The 22,893-nt window shown below is 41.1% G+C and overlaps 1 protein-coding gene across 5 annotated transcripts in view; it reads left to right on the top strand.

Annotated features, from left to right (window-relative positions):
• Positions 1–22,893, top strand: part of LOC129828030 (protein diaphanous homolog 2-like) — a 644,069-nt gene that overhangs the window by 433 nt on the left and 620,743 nt on the right. For 4 of the 5 annotated variants that reach the window (XM_055889439.1, XM_055889442.1, XM_055889441.1 and 1 more), the window contains exons 2-3: positions 286–675; positions 22,096–22,128. In XM_055889439.1, the coding sequence (XP_055745414.1) occupies positions 592–675; positions 22,096–22,128 (117 nt within the window). In that variant the 5' untranslated portion in view covers positions 286–591. The remainder of the gene's footprint in view (positions 1–285; positions 676–22,095; positions 22,129–22,893) is intronic. The other variant, XM_055889440.1, reaches the window with a different exon arrangement.

Below are 22,893 nucleotides of genomic sequence, written 5' to 3'. Positions count from 1 at the left end.
TGTTTTGTGTAACAGTAATGCATTTATTTAACTGTATTCCACGCAATTAAATGGCAACATTTTGTTTCTTCTTAAAACAAACCGTTGACTGGCTGTTTTTAACACATACGGTATTATGATGTACGCTATTCACAGCAAAGGTACCTGCATAATAAGTAGGTTATTCCTGAAAGCAGGTGTCAACATGGAGCGGTACAGTGATTTTAGTTAAACATTTGTGCACTACAGGTGAGAACGATTGACATTGACAATTCTAAAATATAATTTGTTCTTTTTTTGCGACAGATTTCTCGCGGTTTGGACTGAGACAGTTGCTACTGTGATAAAGGGATATCTGGATGGATACAGGGCTGCCCTGCCACACCTTTCTTCGTCAAGCAAAAGTGTTGAACTTCTCAGCTGGATACAATTATAAGAACAAACGGACCGTACTCTTTGGAATACTTTTAACCAACATTTTTATTTTAAGCCAACTTGAATGGCATGGGTTTTGAGGAAACCTAACTCTGGTATTTTTGAAAGTGTTCACAAGAGTGGTGGAGTTTACTTTTGAGGAGTCTTCTGAAGTCTTTACGGGAACTAAATCTCAAAATGGATCAAGCAAGCGGCGGAGAGGATCCCAATAAACCGAATAAAAAGAAAGAAAAAGAGGATGAAAGTAAAAACAAAAAACTGGTAGGTAGTTTTCTGAGCCAACTTCCTTTGAAAAGTAAATCTGAACTGTGTCCTGTTATTTGACATTCAAGGGTTATATAATATAATGTCATTTTGACCAAGTTAGGTCAATTGTTACATAGTTTTCGCATGCTACTTATGAGTGAATCAGCTTTTACAACTCATACGTTCGGGTGTTGAAAGCCATGCAAAGGAATGTATGCGCATGCCCCATTTCCTGTTTTACTGTTTTGCATTAAACCTTTTTCATCAGTCACCTCAATTGTAAGCCCGTGTGTTGTTAAAGTCAATCCATCACAACAGTTTATGAACCATTCTAGTAACCCTGGGGAGTTGACTACATCACATGTCATGCACATATCTATTGATGGGCTGGCAGCCCCAAATGGGAATCGTATTACTATTTAATGTAATAGTCACATTTTAGGCTAGATGGTATTTCACTTAAGTTACTTTTGAAAACCCTGAGCATTTGTATGCTTTTTGACCTAAGTCTTTCCTACAAGTACAAGGTGAGGCCTTTGAAACGGTCTCCATTACAGTTGATAGTCTGAACCTCAAAGCATTCATGTTGCAGAGATGGATTAAGTGGAAAGGTCAGCAACTTGCTGACCATGAGGGCAGAACAAGTCCTTGTGGTTTGCAGAGCAGTTTTTTTGTGCTGTTGCACGAGTGTCAGCATTATAGATAAAACCTGAGCCAAACTAAACGGTATTATCAGCACTATGACATGAACAACCACCAAGCAACAGTGCATAGGCTAGGCAGCTAAGTTACTTGTTGATAATAACTGATAGCTTGTATCTAACAGACTTTATTTCATTCTTAAATTCAGCTGTGGAGTCTCCCTATCGGCCCTAGTCTGATACAGTGTCTAGCGTTGTTTAGTGTACTCCCACACCGGTTGATATACACTCAGTGTCCAGTTTATTAGGTACACCCATTTAGTTGGACACCCCTTTGCCTCCAGAACAGCCTGAATTATTTGGGGCGTGGAAACATTGCCCCAAAGAATTCAATTGGTATCATGGGACCTAACGTGTGCCAGGAAAACATTCCCCACACCATTACACCATCGACACCAGCCTGTACCGTTGACACCAGGCAGGATGGCGTCAGGGACTCATGCTGCTTACGCCAAATCCTGACTCTGCCATCAGCATGACGCAACAGGAACCGGGATTCATCGGACCAGGCAATGTTTTTCCACTCCTCAATTGCCCAGTGGTGTTGATCGGGGGCCCACTGGAGCTGCTTCTTTTTCTTTTTAGTTGATAGGAGTGGGACCCTGTGGGACCCTGCTGGTCGTCTGCTGCGACCACACCGGGTTGTGCATTTTGAGATGCCGTTTTGCACACCACTGTTGTACTGCGTCGTTATTTGCCTGTTTGTGCCTGCCTGTTAGCTTGCACGATTCCTGCCATTCTCCTTCGACCTCTCATCAACTAACTGTTTTTGGCCACAGGACTGCCGCTGACTGGATGTTTTTTGTGTCCTAGACACTGTTGTGCATGAAACGCCCAGGATGCCGTTAATTTCTGAGATACTGGAACCGGCGCGCACTCGTTTTGCCCATTGTAACATTCAATTGAACAGTAACTGAATGCCTCTGTGCCTGTCTGTCCTGCTTTATATAGCAAGCCATGGTCACTTGTCTGTAGGAGCGTACCATTTTCGTGAACCTGGTGGTGTACCTAATAAATTGTCCACTAACTGTAGTCTGGTACAGTGTCTAGGGTTGTTGAGTTACCCACACACTGGTTGATATAGGAGGTGTATCGTTTTGACACTGTGTGATCGTAGGGTCTCTAGGGTCTATTGAGCTATTACTGCCCAGAGCACCTCATCTCTTGCCTGAAATTTAAGTGGGGTATACATCATTATTCGTATTTCACAAACTACTTTGACTGAATTAACTTCAACAACATTTTCCCCAAAATAAACCATGTTCAGTAATAATTAGTCACCAGTGTATGTAGGACACTCTCAGGATCTTTTTAAGGTGGACTCTTCCCATGTCTTAATTACAACACTGAAGGGATGTGGTCTCTCTTCAGTGTGGTCATCATAATGACCGCGCCACTCACCCTGTGGGGAACTAGAACTGGTTGGAAAGACGGGCTGTAAAAGAAGCAGGTTACAAACAGCGGCAGAAACGCACAGGGCTTCCTGTGCCACCAGAGTTGTCAATCAACTGCGGTACAGCGGACTGTTCTTGCCCTGCTGTTTGTAAGCTCCTTGAGCAAAAGTCAAATAAGGCAAAGTTGCCCCCTCTGCTCAACCAGGATGTAGGCATACAGTTGAGCTGATCACGTTTCTTGACACGGCTCCGTGTCCTATCAGTGACTTACGGTAGTGTAACGTGGGAAAGGTTCCTGTACAAGGCCAGCATGTTAAGTAGTTTAAGTCTAGTATGACAGCGAGTTCATTCAGTTAATCTGTGGATGATGAGTTATCCAGGACAATGCCCTAACCTTGGCCACCACTAAGGTAAAGAAGGTAAAGAAGATTATCCGTTTAGCCTAACATTAAAGAGCAGGATGGCTATCTGGCCGACTTTATGACTTTGTTTTACCAAATGATGTCCTTCCAATTTTTACTCGACTATGTCCTGACTGCGATGGGCAGGACTCTTCTGTTTTGAGCAGTGGGGCTGTTGGGACTGGGAGACTCTGCCCATTGGTGAGCTGCTCCATTGGGCTTATGCAATTGCAAACCTCTCGTTGCCTCAGGCTAAGACTCTAGAGCAGCCACACAGAGCTCTGTCTACAATAAATAAATAGCTAGTTACATATCGGGATATTATTTTTGATGATATATTTAGTATTGCATCGCTTTGACAATATTGCAATATTCTTTTTGCGCTAGTTGGCTGTACCTGTACCAAAACTCTAATTTTTCCTTCATAGCGAGTTTTCCATCTTTAAAAAAAAATAGGGTGGCAATTTGTTTTCAGCACTTTTTTACCCCCATGACTGATCAAAAATAGTTTTCTCATGGCTCTCTCTTGTCCCTCTGCAGCAGATATATGGTGAGCAATATGTTCGAATCATCGAATCGCAATATAATCACAGTATCATATATTGTATCGGCACCTAAGTATTGTGATATTGTATCGCGAGGTCTCTAGCAATTCCCAGCCCTAGAATGACTGTGACGAGAAGTACTAACAAAACAAATAAATAATTCCTCTAGCTCTTGGGTTGCAGGCAGTGGGGAGGGGTTGGAATGGGGTGCAATGCTGGCGGCACAAAACTTGTAATCTCTGGTATGCGTTCCAGCAGGGTTAACTAACGTAAATAGAATGGCTGTGATTTCTAGCCAGCAGAAAACTTCTGTGTTTTGTCGACTGTAATGACATAGTAGGACCAGCACCCCCATAGTCTCCCGCGAGGGTGCTGTTCATGTGGTATTTAAATGTTGTGGAAATGTAGAACGTAACAACAACCCCATGCAACGCCTAAACGTCGCCCAGCCACTGCCTTCCATTCGTTGACACCACAGCCCGGTCTTTAGTGATCTTAGGTGCTGCCTCACTACTGCCTTGTTGAATGCTGATGTCATCCCAGGACTCTCTCATTCGGTGAGCTCACTGCGAGCTACACAATCCTTAAAAGAGGTCTCAGGCATGTTCACTAGTGTTGCCTAATCCTCAACAGTGCAGCCAAGGCAAAGAGATGCAGGCCTGTGCTCTGGTCGCTCTGGCTCTTGCTAACCCAGATGGCCTGAGAGTGGAGGGAGGATGTAATCGTTCATCCCTGGGTGGAGTCTTGATCTGACTTTTAGTTTTTCCCTCCTTTTTCTCCCCTCTTTGCACATGCATGCCTAGATGCACGCAGGCTTATATACACGGCAAAATATTTCCCAACACTTTCCCTGACTTTGCCACCCTTGATTTCTTCCAGAGAACGAGATTCAGAGATTGTCTGTGATCAGTGGGACTGTGTGTGGATCGAGGCCAGAATTTAGGGATAGTGATGAGTTTTGAAGGTGGATTAGAGGTGGAGGTTGTCATTTCAAAGCAGCGCAACTGAGGGTCGTGGTGGCAGGGCAGTATGATTCCCTTTAGCGTGGGGATCCTTTAGACTTCAGCGAAAGGCTCAGTCTGACCTGTTGAAAGCGACTCTGGTGAGGAGACAAACATTTGAAAGCTGTGTTTGTTTATTGAGTCAGCGGCAGGATAACGTCACAACAACACTATCGGTGCTCTGGTTTGTGATGTGGACACAAAATAACAGCCAAGGACATCAGGATAACACCTCCGATGATTTTAAGGTTAAGGCCACTTTTATCAGGTTGTCTGTCACAAATGTCATGTATGAGTAATTTTTGGTTGCCCCATGTTTGCAGTTATGAAAGTATAACCGCCAAGCACCTTTGACTTCTAACGGAATGAACAGAAGGAGTGAAGTCATTTGAAAGGAATTCAGGAGATCCGGTTATCCAGACCTAGAGCCCCCTCTGCATTCCAGAGTAAATTGTGACCTCAGAGAGAGAGAGATCGAAGTGTGCCACCATATGTACCCCCAAGATCCCTTGATAACTGTAGGATTATGTGGGTTATGCTGTCTTAATAATGAAACGGAGTAAATGCTAAGCTGTATTTCAACTCGTTTAATGTAAGTGAATCTCAAAATAAAGATTTTGATTCAGTTAACATAAGTGAAAAATTGTTTCAGTTAGGTGTAAAATTGGTTAAGGCCTATTTAATTAACCGAGAGGCAGAAAAGCTTATTTACTCTACATTTCAGTGTGTAGTAGTCATACATCTATTTGAATAGAGCTGCTCTCAAAGCATGTCAGCATAATAATAATGTTGACGTTGACATACCGACACGTTTTGAGACTGCTCTCGGACTGCAATTTAGGTGGTATGACTGATGACATGATTGTACAATACAGGGAAAATATTTGTAACTTAATCTCCTCCAAATCTGGAGTTGGTTGATTTGTCAAATACATACTGTAGCCTAGTCCGGTGTTTGCCAACTCCAGTCTTTGAGTACCTCCAACAGCACACATTTTAGTTGTAGCCCCAGACCAACTCAACTGATTCAACTCTTTGAGGGCTTACATTTTTCTATTTTATTTGAATCCTATTTCACATTTACAAGTGTGTAATTTATATGCGTGTGAATTAGTAATGTTACAAAAATGTGTGCTGTTGGGTGTACGCGAGGATTGGATTTGGAAACACTGGCCTAGCCCATATGTCATATAGATTATATTAATGATTAGACTTGCACAAATAAAATGTGTATGAATGTATGTCCTAACTTATTGCATAAATACCCAAGCTAGATTCCATGCCAAGGTTTATATGATAAATAGACAAGTGACATAAGAGGTTATACAGTAGGGTGGAATAGTAGACTGTCATTGTGGAGGGTTCCTGGACCCCTTGATTCACAACGTTAATGGTTGCTCAAAGCATTGGAGAACAAATCATTTGCCTAAATGAAATATTTTGGATGAGATTACATTTCTCCGGGGAGATATCCTATATTATTTTCGCTGTTGTGGTTACATGGTTTCCGTTCATGTTCTGGAATTCTGTTGGGACTACTAGCTAAAGTTTCTCAGGCTGAAGATGGAAATCCATGATGTAGACGTAAAATTGTGTGTGTGTGTGTGTGTGTGTGTGTGTGTGTGTGTGTGTGTGTGTGTGTGTATGCGTGGCTGCTGCCTTAACCATGCTTTGAATGGTGGCAGACAGCAGGCTGATAACTGTCACTTTTTACACACACACACACACACACACACACACAGCGAGGAAGGGATTGTTATACTTCAGTGATTCAAATTTTGGCACGCTTTTAGGGGCTTTAGGGTGCACATCAGGTCACAGCTAGCATGTGTGAAGGTGGGGCGTGATACTTCCATTACATAAAAAAATACTGAAAGAAAGAATAGGCCTAGTTCAAACACAGCTAATATGCTAACATGCTATGCCCACCAAAGAGTGACACAACACAACAGTACAAGGTCTACTGTATACAGAATCCTACCATATCAATAGTAGTGGATACCTACATTTCAATGACTCTGGCAGTTGTGCTGTGGTGTTACTGTTGTGGTAAAACTAACTTGGCTGATAGAGGTAGATTTAAATTCTTCTATCTGATACTGCTATGTCATGTTGTGATTGTGTATGGTGTCCCTGGTGGCCTGGTCCTCAATTGTGGAGATAGAGGGTCTGTTTGAGAAGAGAACAGCAGGAAATGGACCATGTGAGTTTTTCATGCCACTCAGGAAGTGGGAGAGAGGAAGTAGTGAAGAATGCTTTAGTCACGCTGGCTGTGGAAGAAATGGCTCCATCTGATCTGACATCACCCTGTCAGATATTTATACAGGCGTGTTCTTGGCAATTAGAAGAATAAAGAAGTATAAATCTCATTCTTCAACATTGACGTGGTGTAAATTACTCGGGCTGGGTATTGTCAGGGACCTCATGATTACATTTTATCACGATACAGTACATTGGCAAGGACCCCCTCAACTCTAGTAAGCTCCCCAACGAGTCGGTAAATAGTCAGTTCTTTCCACGTGTCTTCAATGTCTTGATGATGAGGCGGGGCGGCAGGTAGCCTAGTGGTTAGAGCATTGGACTAGTAGATGAATGGTTGCAAGATCAAAATCCCTGAGCTGACAAGGTAAAAATCGGTCGTTCTGCCCCTGAACAAGGCAGTTAACCCACTGTTCCTAGGCCGTTATTGAAAATAAGAATTTGTTCTGAGCTGACTTGCCTAGTTAAATAAAGGTAAAAAAAAAATGAGCAGACACTAAAGCATGGAACACACTGAGAATCTGCCGATAGTTACTTATCACAGTGGGAGGGCGTGCCTTATCTTGCTACAACAAAAGCGGTACCTGCTGCATGATGATCTGGTAGTGACGAACGAACCATTTCTACTTTTAAAATGGCAACGGCATTTTCTCCGTGCATCCAGGTGTCACGATCGTGTGGAGGATTGACGGACCAAAACGCAGCTTTAGGAAAATAAGCCATCTCCTTTTTATTTAAGAAGAAGGCAAACGAAACAAACACACTTACGAAATAAACAAAACAAGAAAACGATCGTGAAGCTAAATAACGATGTGCACACACTGGCTACAAACGTATCACATAGACAACTACTCACAACAAATGAAAGCCTATGGCTACCCTAAATAAGGCTCCCAATCAGAGACAACCGAAATCAGCTGTCTCTAATTGGGAACTCATTCAGGCAACCATAGACTCTCCTAGACAACTAAACATACATAGACAACGCTAGACACATGAACTCAACACAAACCCATATACTACACCCAACAACCCCTTTACCATAGAAACACCCAAAACCAACAAAACACAAACATTCCCCATGTCACACCCTGACCTAACTAAAATAATAAAGAAAACAAAGAATACTAAGGCCAGGGCGTGACACCAGGGATGAACCAGTCAGACTTTGTATGCAATGTAGGCTATGGGATGGTAGCTAGCTAAGTGCGCAGACACAATGCACTAAATACTTCCTCCAAGCTAGTTAACCACTTTAGCTAGTATTGATATTATAATTAAATCACAATGGATTAGCTAGTTTACATGAAATAACTGCCTGTGTTGGCTGCTGAGTTATCTAGCTAGCTAAGGACACTGCACTATCTAGCTAAGTAGCTATGTTGTGCTAGCTAGCGAATATATGTAAACGTTAGCTAGCTAGCTAAACATTTGGACACGACATAGGCACTGTCGGGATTGGGTTTATGGAGGGTGAATTCAATTTCTTTGTCGGTATCTTGCTAGGTAGTTATCTAGCTGTGGCCCAGGGTTTCCGTTAGCCGTTTTTGGCCCCAAAAATAAATAAATGGGTTGCTAGCCAATTTGTCTGGGTAAAAAATAAATAATGCTTTTTATTCATTGATGGAAATACCGGTCGATGTGCTCCAACTTTAAAGGCAAATATGCACTACCGGTAAAAAGTTTTAGAACACCTACTCATTCAAGGGTTTTTCTTTATTTGTACTACTTTCTACATTGTAGAATAATAGTGAAGACATCAAAACTATGAAATAACACATACAAAATCATATAGTAACCAAAAAAAGTGTTAAACAAATCAAAATATATTTTAGATTCTTCAAAGTAGCCACCCTTTGCCTTGATGCCAGCTTTGCACACTCTTGGCATTTTCTCAACCAGCTCACCTGGAATGATTTTCCAATAGTCTTGAAGGAGTTCCAACATATGCTGAGCACTTGTTGGCTACTTTTCCTTCATTCTGCGGTCCAACTCATCACAAACCATCTCAAATACCCCTTACACAGCCTGGAGGTGTGTTGGGTCATTGTCCTTCTGGAAAAACAAATGATAGTCGCCAACCAGATGGGATGGCGTATAGCTGCAGAATGCTGTGGTAGCCATGCTGGTTAAGTGTGCCTTGAATTCTAAATAAATCACAGAAAGTGTCACCAGCAAAGCACCCCCACACCACACCACACCACCTCCTCCATGCTTCACGGTGAGAACCACACATGCAGAGATCATCCGTTCACCTACTCTACGTCTATACAAAGACACAGCGGTTAGAACCAAAAATCTCAAATTTGTACCCATCAGACCAAAAGAACGACTTCCACCAGTCTAATGTCCATTTCTTGTGTTTCTTGGCCCAAGCAAGTCTCTTCTTATTATTGGTGTCCTTTAGTAGTGGTTTCTTTGCATCAATTCGACCATGAAGGCCTGAGTCTCCTCTGAACAGTTGATGTTGAGATGTGTCTGTTACTTGAACTCTGTGAAGCATTTATTTGAGCTGCAACCCGAGGTGTGGTTAACTCTATTGAACTTATCCTCTGCAGCAGAGGTGACTATGGGTCTTCCTTTCCTGTGGCGGTCCTCATGAGAGCCAGTTTTGTCATAGCGCTTGATGGTTTTTACGATTGCTCTTGAAGAAACTTTCAAAGTTCTTGACATTTTCCGTTTTTTTGACTTACCTTCATGTCTTAAAGTAATAATGGACTGTCGTTTCTCTTTGCTTATTTGAGCTGTTCTTGCCATAATATTGACTTCTGTATACCACCCCTACCTTGTCACAACTCAACTCATTGGCTAAAATGCATTAAGAAGGAAATAAATTCCACAAATTAACTTTTAACAAGGCACACCTGTTAATTGAAACGCATTCCAGGTGACTACCTCATGAAGCTGGTTAAGAGAATTTCCAAGAGTGTGCAAAGCTGTCCTCAAGGCAAAGGGTGGCTACTTTGAAGAATCTCAAATATAATTCATATTTTGATTTGTTTAAAAAAAAATTGGTTACTATGTGTTATTTCATAATTTTGATGTCTTCACTATTATTCAACAATGTAGAAAATAGTTTAAAAAAAGAAAAATCCTTGAATGAGTACGTGTGTCCAAATATTTGACTGGTACTGTCAGTGCATTCAGAAAGTATTCAGACCCCTTCCCTTTTTCCACATTTTGTTACATTAGACTTATTCTAAAATTGATTAAATAAAAAAAATCCTCATCAATCTACACATAATACCCTATAATGACAAATCGAAAACATTAAAAAAAAAATGTTTGCAAATAAAAGATGAAATACTTTATTTACCAAAGTATTCAGACCATTTCCTATTAGAATCGAAATTGAGCTCAGGTTCATCCTGTTGCCATTGATCATCCTTGAGATGTTTCTACAACAGGACAACGACCATAAGCACACAGCCAAGACAACGCAGGAGAGGCTTCGGGACAAGTCTCTGAATGTCCTTGAGTGGCCCAGCCAGAGACCATTCGAACATCTCTGGAGAGACCTGCTAATAGCTGTGCAGCAAATCTCCCCATTCTAACCTGACAGAGCTTGAGAGGATCTGCAGAGAAGAATGGGAGAAACTCCCCAAATACAGGTGTGTCAAGCTTTTAGCATTAAACCCAAGAATAGTTCAAGGCTGTAATCACTGCCAAAGGTGCTTCAACAAAGTACTGAGTAAAGGGTCTGAATATTTGTGTAAATGTGATATCTGTTTTTTATTTTCAAGACATTTGCAAAAGTTTCTCAAAACCAGTTTTTTTGCTTTGTCATTATGGAGTATTGTGTGTCGATTGATGAGGGAAAAAACTATTTAATCCATTTTAGAATAAGGCTGTAACATGACAAAATGTGGAAAAAGTCGAGGGATCTGAATACTTTCGAAATGCACTGTATGTTTGCTGCAGAGGGACAAGAGAGAGCCATGAGAAAGCAAGTTTTGATCAGTCAAACAAATTGGAGTTTGGTGCAGGTACAGCCAACTATCGCAAAAATAATATTGCGATATTGTCAAAACGATATATGGTCAGAAATAAAATCCAGAAAATATGTAACTGTATCTATTTTTTCCCCCCCATCATTACTTTCAAACACTGTCTCTACAAGTGTGTAAAACATTGCCCATTTTTCAAATGGGGTAAGGGGTCTGAATACTTTCTGAATGCGCTGAATATTTATTGATTTGTTGTTTACATTGTTCCGAATGATCAGAAAAAAAAATATTGTCATCTAACAGTAACTGTTTGGCACACGTAATAGTCATGCAACGCTTGCTCCTATACCCTTATTTTTCTTGATTTGTAGTAGTCTTCCACAGATCTGACTTCTCTTTTTTCTCCTAATGCAACCAGTAAACATTCGCCCGCTTCGAGTTTCTTTTTCACGTCCTCTGCATCCATTTTGCTCTCGACATTACTGTTTTCGGAGTTTGTAAAAAACATTATTTTGACGTGATTATGATAGGTCATAGGTCAGTCCCTATTGTTCACATGCATGACATGCTTACATGTTTCACGTAAAGAGAGCCAGGGTTGAGGGATTACAGAATGTTTTTTTCTAAGCAAATTTGGAATTTCGCGAACTAAATGGCTGAAATAATGTTAAAGCTTCAGCACGGACAGTGCAATAAACGCTGTGCTGTGGTGCCTTTTCACTGCATTAGGGAGGAGAGTCAGACAACCTGCGTCAATCACACAGGCACTCGCTGTCTTTCTTCTTTTTTTCACGCAGTGTGACCATCGTGCTCTTCCTTGAGTAATTTCTGTGTCTTTATTATTTTATCAAACAGTTTGCTTCAAGCATCAGACAAGCTCAGTGCATATGTTGTTGGTTTTATATATGGAAAAATAAGTTTAAACAGGATGACTCAGTCGACCAAGGTTTGTTTTTGTCGGTGATGGCCCTAATCACGTGACACCATTATTCCTATGTGAAGACTCAATAGCGCATTGAAGCCAAATGAAGTCGGTTAACTTCTCTGGGATATGTGGGACGGTAGCGTCCCACATAACCAACAGCCAGGGAAATTGCAGGGCGCCAAATTCAAAACAACAGAAATCTCATAATTAAAATTCCTCAAACATACAAGTATTATACACCATTTTAAAGATACACTTCTCGTTAATCCAGCCAAAGTGTCTGATTTCAAAAGGGATTTACGGCGAAAGCACACCTTGCGATTATGTTAGGTCAGTACATAGCCACAGAAAAACACAGCCATTTTTCCAGCCAAAGAGAGGAGTAACAAAAAGTATAAATAGTTTAAATTAATCACTAACCTTTGATGATCTTCATCAGATGACACCTATAGGACTTCTTGTTACACAATACATGTATGTTCTGTTCGGTAAAGTTCATATTTATATCCCAAAATCTGAGTTTAGGACGCTACTGTCTCACTTGGCCAAAAGCCAGAGTCAATGCAGAGCGCCATATTCGAATAAATTACTATAAAAATCAAACTTTCATTAAATCACACATGAAAGATACCAAATTAAAGCTACACTGGTTGTGAATCCAGCCAACATGTCAGAATTCAAATAGGCTTTTCGGCGAAAGCAAACGATGCTATTTTCTGAGGATAGCAACATTGTAAATAAAGAGAAAGAAGCATATTTCTACCCCGTAGGCGCGACACAAAACGCAGAAATAAAAATATAATTCATGCCTTACCTTTGACGAGCTTCTGTTGTTGTCACTCCAATATGTCCCATAAACATCACAAATGGTCCTTTTGTTCGATTAATTCTGTCGATATCTTTCCAAAATGTCCATTTATTTGGCGCGTTTGATCCAGAAAAACAGCGGTTCCAACTTGCTCAAACGTGGCTACAAAATATCTCAAAGGTTACCTGTAAACTTTGCCAAAACATTTCAAACTACTTTTGTAATACAACTTTAGGTATTTTTTTAACGTAAATAATCAATAAAATTGAAGACGGGATGATCTGTGTTCAATACAGGATTAAAACAAACTGTGGCATGCTTTCTGGTTACGCGCCTCAAACAAAAAGTACACTTTACTCGACTCTCGTTCTGAACAGGGCTACTTATTCATTACACAAAGGAAAAACACACCAATTTTTTCAAGACTTTTTACATCCAGTGAAAGTGGTAGGAACTGCAAGTAGGTCAATTAGAAATCTGGATTCCCAATGAAGATCCATTGAAAAGAGAGTGACCTCAAAAAAAAAAATCTGAATGGTTTGTCAAACAGTTTTAGAAACTTCAGAGTGTTTTCTATCCAAATCTACTAATAATATGCATATCTTATCTTTTGGGGATGAATAGCTGGCAGTTGAATTTGGGTATGCTTTTCATCCAAACATGAAAATGCTGCCCCCTATCCTAGAGAAGTTAAGATGGCGCGTCAAGGGTATATAACATGCACAGTTTGAGCTACTCCAGGAAGTGACGTTGTAGGCTAGCTCAGTGATGCCCCCTCTCATTGAGTAACGCCTTCCACATTCTTGAGTTCGGTTAGGCGAGCCGAATGAGTGTGCTCGCATACTCCCTTAAAAGTCCTTTGTTTCGATTTTTTAAAAATTAAAAAGCGGCAATCGTACTGTTTGTCCATCTTGAAACTCCATAGCCATACACTTCCTCAAAATAGAAACGATGTGTTTGATATCATTCCACTAATTCCACTCCAGCCATTACCCCGAGTCTGTCCTCCCCATTTAACATGCCACCAACCTCCTGTGATGCACAAACTGTTCCAGATGGGAAGCCTTAACTGAAGTTGAAGGCCTAACGGGGTACTGCAGGTTGCAATTAGGAGCTAAATTATTCAACCTTTATTTAACTAGGCAAGTCAGTTAAGAACAAATTCTTATTTGCAATGACGACCTAGGAAATGTGGTTTAACTGCCTTGTTCAGAACAACAGATTTTTACCTTGTCAGCCCAGGGATTTGATCTAGCAACCTTTCAGTTACTGGTCCACTGCACTAACCACTAGGCTACCTGCTGCCCCATAGTGTAACTTGTTTTGTGAGCGATTTTAAAATAATCGGTTCAAGGACTGGTGTTTTATAAGCAATTATTGGTATTATGATTGTCTTTTAAAACATTTTTTATTTACACAAAGATTGCCATTTTCCCATTAATTATAATGAGGATCCTGTTTTCTGCAAGCAGTACCGCGGTCAGCCTTGAACTTCCGTGTTTCAATGAGAACCAACTTCTGTGGTTCATTCTCCCCTGCTCTCTCCCCATCTACCACAGAGACGTGTGAAAGGGGGGAGCCCCTCGATCTAAACATAATCTGATGGATTTTATAAACAGGGTAAATGTCAGTGGAGTGCTCAGATTCATCTCTGTGTGATCCTTTCATTTTTTTACCTTTATTTAACAAGACAAGAAAGTTAAGAACAAATTCTTATTTACAATGACAGTCTAGGTACAGTGGGTTAACTGCCTTGTTCAGTGGCACAACGACAGATTTGTACTTTATCAGCATTATTTTGTCTTGCAACCTTTTGGTTAACGGCCCAACACAATAACCACTAGGCTACCTGCCGACCCCATGGCTATGGCTAGGGTCACAGTACCTTTAAGTCACTGTAATGAGCCATTGAGAAGACTATGTCAGACTTGATTCATTTCGATCCTATAAAATACAATTTGAGAGGAGCAACAACATGTAGCAAATGCAACACACTAAAGCCTGCCTGTGTAGTTTTTCAGGTACCATTTTTCAAACACACAGATGTAAATGAAGTTGAACTGACTCGTCCATTGTGACATGCTGTGTGGGAGTGCTGCATGCAACTCTTTCTGTCAATCTGTCCACAATATTACTGTATATATACTTTTGACCTTACCTGTATTTTACGCTTTGTAGTGCAAGGCCATCATTTTGTCAGATGTGCTGGGGTGTCTGCTGCCTTTCCATATAACGAGTCTGTATCTGTTTCATGCTAGCGCACACATGTACACACACACACACACACACACACACACACACACACACACACACACACACACACACACACACACACACACACACACACACACACACACACACACACACACACACACACACACACACACACACACACAAACGCACACACCCTGTTAAGCGAACGCTAGGTCAGTACTTCAGTCTGTCAACAGAAACGGTCCCTTAGCAACATACAGTGCATTGTGGTTTTGTTTACTACTGAATAAGCTGTGTTGATGGGTCCATATAAACCAGAGAGGCCAAAAAGACGTGTGTAAACTGTGAACCACTATGTTCAAGCTGTTTGGTTTAACTAAGAAGAAAGTGCCACATACATTCTAGCAGGTTTTTGGATTCACACTCAACTCAATTCTGTGAACATGTCCCTGGGTAGAAGGATTCGTCACTTTCCACGCCCAGAATGGAAATGCAATAGTGAGGAATGCAGACGAACTGTGATTGCCGAGTGGAAGTGAACATTCGGAATACTAGAGGCTATGAAGGAGACTGGGAGAGCGGGAGCAGTGGCACAAGGTTGCCAAGAATTGTTAGTAGCGGCACATGGCGATACAGTCATTAGTGCCAACAACACCAGGCACTCCTAGTCATCCTTTGTTTGTTATGAATTACAAGTAATTAAAGCAAAACCCTGATTTCCCTGTAAGCATGTCTCCATGCTGCTTTTTAGATGAACTCTGTAAATGCCATCCGTTTATAATGGGGATTTTTCCCCCATTGAGTGAGCAGGAAGTGCTTCATGTGCAGATGGCGTAATGGTGTAAAAATAACATATGTCGAAAAAACATATTTGAAACTAGGCGTACATGTTTGGCATGGAAAGACGTGAATTGATAGTATGTAATGCAGTTGTGGAAATGTCATACACCACCTAGTGGTATCACTTTGAGCAAGCCAATTCAACCTCTGACCTAGGATCAGATCCCCCCCCCCCCTTACTGTCCATGTAATTGTTTTCATTATGATCTTAAAGTCAAAACTGATCCTAGCTCAGCATTCCTACTCTGAGACACTTTATGAATAGAACATTACTAAAACATTTAGATTTGCTAATGCAGGACGGTATCTGGAATTAAAATAGGCCAAATATCCCTATTGTACAGTCGTGGCCAAACGTTTTGAGAATGACACAAATATTAATTTTCACAAAGTCTGCTGCCTCAGTTTGTATGATGGCAATTTGCATATACTCCAGAATGTTATGAAGAGTGATCAGATGAATTGTAATTAATTGCAAAGTCCCTCTTTGCCATGCAAATGAACTGAATTCCCCCAAAAACATTTCCACTGCATTTCAGCCCTGCCACAAAAGGACCAGCTGACATCATGTCAGTGATTCTCTCGTTAACACAGATGTGAGTGTTGACGAGGACAAGGCTGGAGATCACTCTGTCATGCTGATTGAGTTCGAATAACAGACTGGAAGCTTGGAATCATTGTTCTTCCTCTGTCAGCCATGGTTACCTGCAAGGAAACACGTGCCGTCATCATTCCTTTGCACAAAAAGGGCTTCACAGGCAAGGATATTGCTGCCAGTAAGATTGCACCTAAATCAACTATTTACCGGATCATCAAGAACTTCAAGGAGAGCGGTTCAATTGTTACGAAGAAGGCTTCAGGGCGCCCAAGAAAGTCCAGCAAGCGCCAGGACCGTCTCCTAAAGTTGATTCAGCTGCGGGATCGGGACACCACCAGTGCAGAGCTTGCTCAGGAATGGCAGCAGGCAGGTGTGAGGGCATCTGCACGCACAGTGAGGCGAAGACTTTTGGAGGGTGGCCTGGCGTCAAGAAGGGCAGCAAAGAAGCCACTTCTCTCCAGGAAAAACATCAGGGACAGACTGATATTCTGCAAAAGGTACAGGGATTGGACTGCTGAGGACTGGGGTAAAGTCATTTTGTCTGATGAATCCCCTTTCCGAGTGTTTGGGTCATCTGGAAAAACGCTTGTCCAGAGAAAACAAGGTGAGCGCTACCATCAGTCCTGTTGTGTCATGCCAACAGTATAGCATCCTGAGACCATACATGTGTGGTGTTGCTTCTCAGCCAAGGGAGTGGGCTCACTCAAAATTTTACCTAAGTACACAGCAAAGAAATAAAGAATGGTACCAACACATACATCCTCCAAGAGCAACTTCTCCCAACCACCCAGGAACAGTTTGGTGACGAACAATGCCTTTTCCAGCATGATGGAGCACCTTGCCATAAGGCAAAAGTGGCTCGGGGATCAAAACATCGATATTTTAGGTCCATGGCCAGGAAACTCCCCAGACCTTAATCTCATTGAGATTAAGGTCAATCCTCAAGAGGTGGGTGGACAGACAAAAACCCCACAAATTCTGACAAACTCCAAGCATTGATTATACAAGAATGGGCTGCCATCAGTCAGGATGTGGCCCAGAAGTTAATTGACAGCATGCCAGGGTGGATTGCAGAGGTCTTGAAAAAGAAGGATCAACACTGCAAATATTGACTCTTTGCATCAACTTCATGTAATTGTCAACAAAAGCCATTGACACGTATGAAATGCTTGTGATTATACTTCAGTATTCCATAGTAACATCTGACAAAAATATCTAAAGACACTGAGGCAGCAGAATTTGTGAAAATTAATATTTGTGTCATTTTCAAAACTTTTCGCCTTGACTGTAGTCCTTTGTATTTACAAGTTCTTGCCAGATAAGGCATACTCATGATATTCCCCATACTCAAATGGACCCATGAATCCAGCAAAATTGCAGTGGGTTTTTCAATTTTATTAACCTTTATCTAAACAAAATCCTATTTCGATAATGAAGGAGCTGAGGGCTAATTCGATTTGGGTTATTTTGAGGAATTAATGTTGGGCAATAAACATTTATTACAATGAAAGGGTTGAGGTTTTAATAAGCCAGAGAAGCCCAGAGGACGTGCATGGTTAATTGTTATGTGGTAAATTGCATTGTTGCAGTGTTGCCGTACGATAATGACTGTGCGGAAGTGAACTGATGGTTTTCCCTAAAGGAAACCAAATTGCATTGTTGCTATGTGTTGCCGTGCGATAATGACTGTGCAGAAGTAAACTAATGGTTTCCCCTAAAGTAAAGACGATTAGCTCAACAGAGGTTCCCTTGTTGTTAAATTGATTAAAATATGTTAAATTACCTTACTTGTAGAGACAGTGTTTGAAAGTTATAATGGGGGGGGGGGGGGGGGGGGGATAAAATATAGATACAGTTACATATTTTCTGGATATTATTTCTGACCATATATCGTTTCGACAATATCGCAATATTATTTTTGTGATAGTTGGCTGTACCTGCACCAAACTCCAATTTGTTTGACTGATCAAAACTTGCTTTTTCATGGCTCTCTCTTGTCCCTCTGCAGCAAACATACAGTGCATTTGAAAAGTATTCAGACCCCTCGACTTTTTCCACATTTTGTCATGTTACAGCCTTATTCTAAAATGGATTCAATTGTTGCTTTTCCTCACCAATCTACACACAATACCCATAATGACAAAGCAAAAACAAATTCATTTAAAATTGAAATATAACATTTACGTAAGTGTTCAGACCCTTTACTCAGTACTTTGTTAAAGCACCTTTGGCAGCGATTACAGCCTTGAGTCTTGTAGGGTATGACACTACAAGCTTGGCACACCAGTATTTGGAGAGTTTCTCCCATTCTTCTCTGCAGATCATCTCAAGCTCTGTCAGGTTGGATGGGGAGCGTTGCTTCACAGCTATTTTCAAGTCTCTCCAGAGATTTTCGATTGGGTTCAAGTCCTGGTTCTGGCTGGGCCACTCAAGGACATTCAGAGACTTGTCCTGAAGCCACTCCTGCGTTGTCTTGCCTTTGTGGTTAGAGTCTTTGTCCTGTTGGAAGGTGAACCTTCACCCCAGTCTGAGGTCCCGAGTGCTCTGGAGCAAGTTTTCATCAAGGATCTCTGAACTTAGCTCCGTTCATCTTTCCCTCGGTCATCTTCCATCTAAGAATAATGGAGGCCAATGTATTCTTGGGGACCTTCAATGCTGCAGACATTTTTTGGTACCCTTCCCCAGACCTGTGCCTCGACAGAATCCTGTCTCGGAGCTCTACGGACAATTCCTTTAACCTCATGGCTTAGTTTTTGCTCTGACATGCACTGTCAACTGTGGGACCTTATATAGACAGATGTGTGCCTTTCCAAATCATGTCCAATCAATTGAATTTATCACAGGTGGACTCCAATCCAGTTGTATATAAACTCAAGGATGATCAGTGGGAACGGGATGAACCTGAGCTCAATTTCGAGTCTCATATCAAAGGGTCCGAATACTGATGTAAATAACATATTTCTGTTATTATTTTTAATACATTTCCAAGAATTTCACTTTGTCATTATTGGGCATTGTGTGTAGATTGATGAGACAAATGTTTTATTTAATTGATTTTAGAATAATACTGTAACGTAACAAAATGTGAAAAAAGGGGTCTGAATATTTTCCGAATGCACTGTATGGTGGGCAATATTTTTGGAACATCGAATCGCAATAAAATCACAGTATCCAATCGCAGTTCTTATCAAATAGTGAGAATCGCAATATACAGTTGAAGTCGTAAGTTTACAAACACCGTAGCCAAATACATTTAAACTCAGTTTTTCCACAATTCCTGACGTTTAATCCTAGTAAAAATTCCCTGTCTTAGGTCAGTTAGGATCACCACTTTATTTTAAGAATGTGAAATGTCAGAATAATAGTAGAGAGAATGATTTATTTCAGCTTTTATTTCTTTCATCACATTTCCAGTGGGTCAGAAGTTTACATACACTCAATTCGTATTTGGTAGCATTGCCTTTAAATTGTTTAACATGGGTCAAACATTTTGGGTAGCCTTCCACAAGCTTCCCACAATAAGTTAGGTGAATTTTGTCCCATTCCTCCTGACAGAGCTTGTGTAACTGAGTCAGGTTTGTAGGCCTCCTTGTTCGCACACACTTTTTCAGTTCTGCCCACAGTGTTTCTATAGGATTGAGGTCAGGGCTTTGTGATGGCCACTCCAATACCTCGACTTTGTTGTCCTAAAGCCATTTTGCCACAACTTTGGAAGAATGCTTGGGGCCATTGTCCATTTGGAAGACCCATTTAAGACCAAGCTTTAACTTCCTGACTGATGTCTTGAGATGTTGCTTCAATATATCCACATAATTTTCCTCCCTCATGGTGCCATCTATTTTGTGAAGTGCACCAGTCCCTCCTGCAGCAAAGCACCCCCACAACATGATGCTGCCACTCCCGTGCTTCACGGTTGGGATGGTTTTCTTCGGCTTAAAGCCTCCCCCTTTTTCCTCCAAACATAATGATGGACATTTCTCCCAAAAATATGATCTTTGTCCCCATGTGCAGTTGCAAACTGTGGTCTGGCTTTTTTATGGAGGTATTGGACCAGCGGCTTCTTCCTTGCTGAGCGGCCTTTCAGGTTATGTTGATATAGCACTCGTTTTACTGTGGATAGATAGATAGAGGCTATATACGTAGATAGAGGCTTTATCCCTGACAGAAAACACCTCCCAACTGTTGATACGTAGAAGTAATAGATATGGCAGTTTGAGCGTCTGCTAGCTGCAGTCCTTAGCCTCAGGGAGCTATGAGGCTAACTGCTCGAGGAGTTGCAGTGTAAAGCCGTTGAGAGCGATAGGCTGAGATTAACCGAGGAGAGAACCCCCTCGGCAGGAGGTCCGCTTTATGGCCACAACACCCCGCATTCCCCGATCGTTAGCACTTCACAGCCCCCACAGCATAGCGCCACAGCATATGGTGTTGTGTTGTTTCCTGCTTCCTGTGTCAGTGTGTGACTGTGGCGTCTTTACAAACGGCCGTCCGTAGCAGAGCCACAGGCCATTGGCAATGTATGCCTTGTGTCTGGAAAGGAAACAAACATCTGTTTTGGGAGTTTTTTTTGGTAGTCTACAGTTGAAGTCGGAAGTTTACATACACTTAGGTTGGAGTCATTAAAACTTGTTTTTCAACCACTCCACAAATGTCTTGTTAACAAACTATCATTTTGGCAAGTCGGTTAGGACATCGGTTAGGACAAGAATTTCATTTTGGGCCCTAAAGCACGGAAATAATGTCCACTGCTTGTATACTTCGTATTTTGGCGAATGTAGGACGACATCCGGGAACTTTTGGCATACTAACTATATCCATACTATATCCATATCCATACATGTCCAATAAGCATACTACATACTCAATTTACATCACAAGTAGTACGGTTAGTGCAGTTAGTATGAGTATTCGAACACAGCTCTTGAGTTTGAGAAAAAAAACATTTTACTTATTGAACTACAGTAGGTTAAGTGGATTTATAACCGGTAATGGAATTACGGTAACAGCATTACATCATGGGTCCCTGATATGTACTATACAGAAATGAATAATTATGAATAGTCATATCATTCTCTTTATGGTGTTTGTATCCTCAATAGGTACACAAAGGTTAACATATGCAATAACCTTATTTTGCATATTTAGTTAATTCTACACATGAGCTATTATACTAATGAGCTCCGTCCCCAAACAAGGCCACATTCGGTTGGTCCGGACCAGACCAGGCTGGTCCAATGTTTATGTTTCCCAAATTTGGACATTACAGCACAGTAGAGTAACGTACAGCAGAGCAGATCAGAGTACAGTAGAGTAAAGTAAATATGTTCAGTACAGTATAGTACAGTACAATACAGTGCATTATACTGTACTCTACTCTAGTGTACTGCACTCTACTTTTCTTTACTCTACTGTAGTGTACTGTACAAATTTGTGAAACATACAGTACTCATTCAAGGGTTTTTCTTAATTCTTAATCAAAAATGAAGTGAAGACGTCAAGACTATGAAATAACATATGGTATCATGTAGTAACCAAAAAAGTGTTCAACAAATCAAAGCATATTTCATATTTGACATTCTTCAAAGTAGCATACTCTTGGCATTGGTGTTATTCATAAGTGTGGTTGTTCATGGGTTCATTCATATGGGTTCGTCTGAGGCTCTATGACATTTCTGTCACGTTTGCATGTGTGTCCATCTGTTACTGTGTATTGTGACATTTTGGATATTCTCCTTCACATGCACACCGCGGGGCTGTCATTTTCAGTTGGATCTTACTTTTCACAATGTGCCTTCCCTTCAACAGAACATACACATAAAAACATTGGCTGACGACATGGTAAGGCGTCCTGTTTTCATTTCTTTGTGTACTTGGTTTTGCGCCACCATCTCCTCTTTGTGTCATGGCTGCGCAGGATGTTGAACTGAAATCTGTGGATGGACCAATGAAACAAGAGGGACACAGTGCCCTCTGTTAACCAAGTAGGGTTCCTGTATTATTGTCATTACAGTATTTGATGGTTATTTAATGTGCCCAAATGATAACGTAATTGAATCAGATTTTTTTGTTGTTGATGAATGCCTAGCCTAATCAGTCAAATATCAGCCCAACAGTATTCTGAATCGGTTATGATAGGCTTATATATTGTATTTGTTATTATTCCTCTTAATAATTCATTAACAAAGAACAAGTACTTGGGTCAAACACTGGTGCTGTTTCAGTGGATTGTATTACATGTAGATTCTACAATCATGTTGAACATCATTGGTTTTGTCCTCCACTGGTCCGTCCACAATGATTTCAGTGTAGATTCAGGTGTGCTATCATTAATAAAATGTTGTCTTAATTGATTTGTCGTGCTCTTTTTCATTTGTATGTTCATTCATTCATTTCACACAAGCATGACCCCTAAACCCATGTAGCTAATACCACCGACGACTAACTAACAGCGCCTGGTGCATGGACTTACCCTCTTCTGACTGTGTAACAAAGGTGCCTGCTGCTGGCGGCATCTCGTTTGATCTTTGTCCGTCTTCTGTCGTCGGCCCTGAATTACATATGAGGTGCGCTTGATTTAACGCTTGCCGTTTGCACTTTTGGGAC

Source organism: Salvelinus fontinalis, chromosome 29 (genome assembly GCF_029448725.1).
Source record: "Salvelinus fontinalis isolate EN_2023a chromosome 29, ASM2944872v1, whole genome shotgun sequence".
Classification (NCBI taxonomy): domain Eukaryota; kingdom Metazoa; phylum Chordata; class Actinopteri; order Salmoniformes; family Salmonidae; genus Salvelinus; species Salvelinus fontinalis.
The sequence above is the reverse complement of the archived record's forward strand: the minus strand, read 5'-3'. Positions and strand labels throughout refer to the sequence as shown.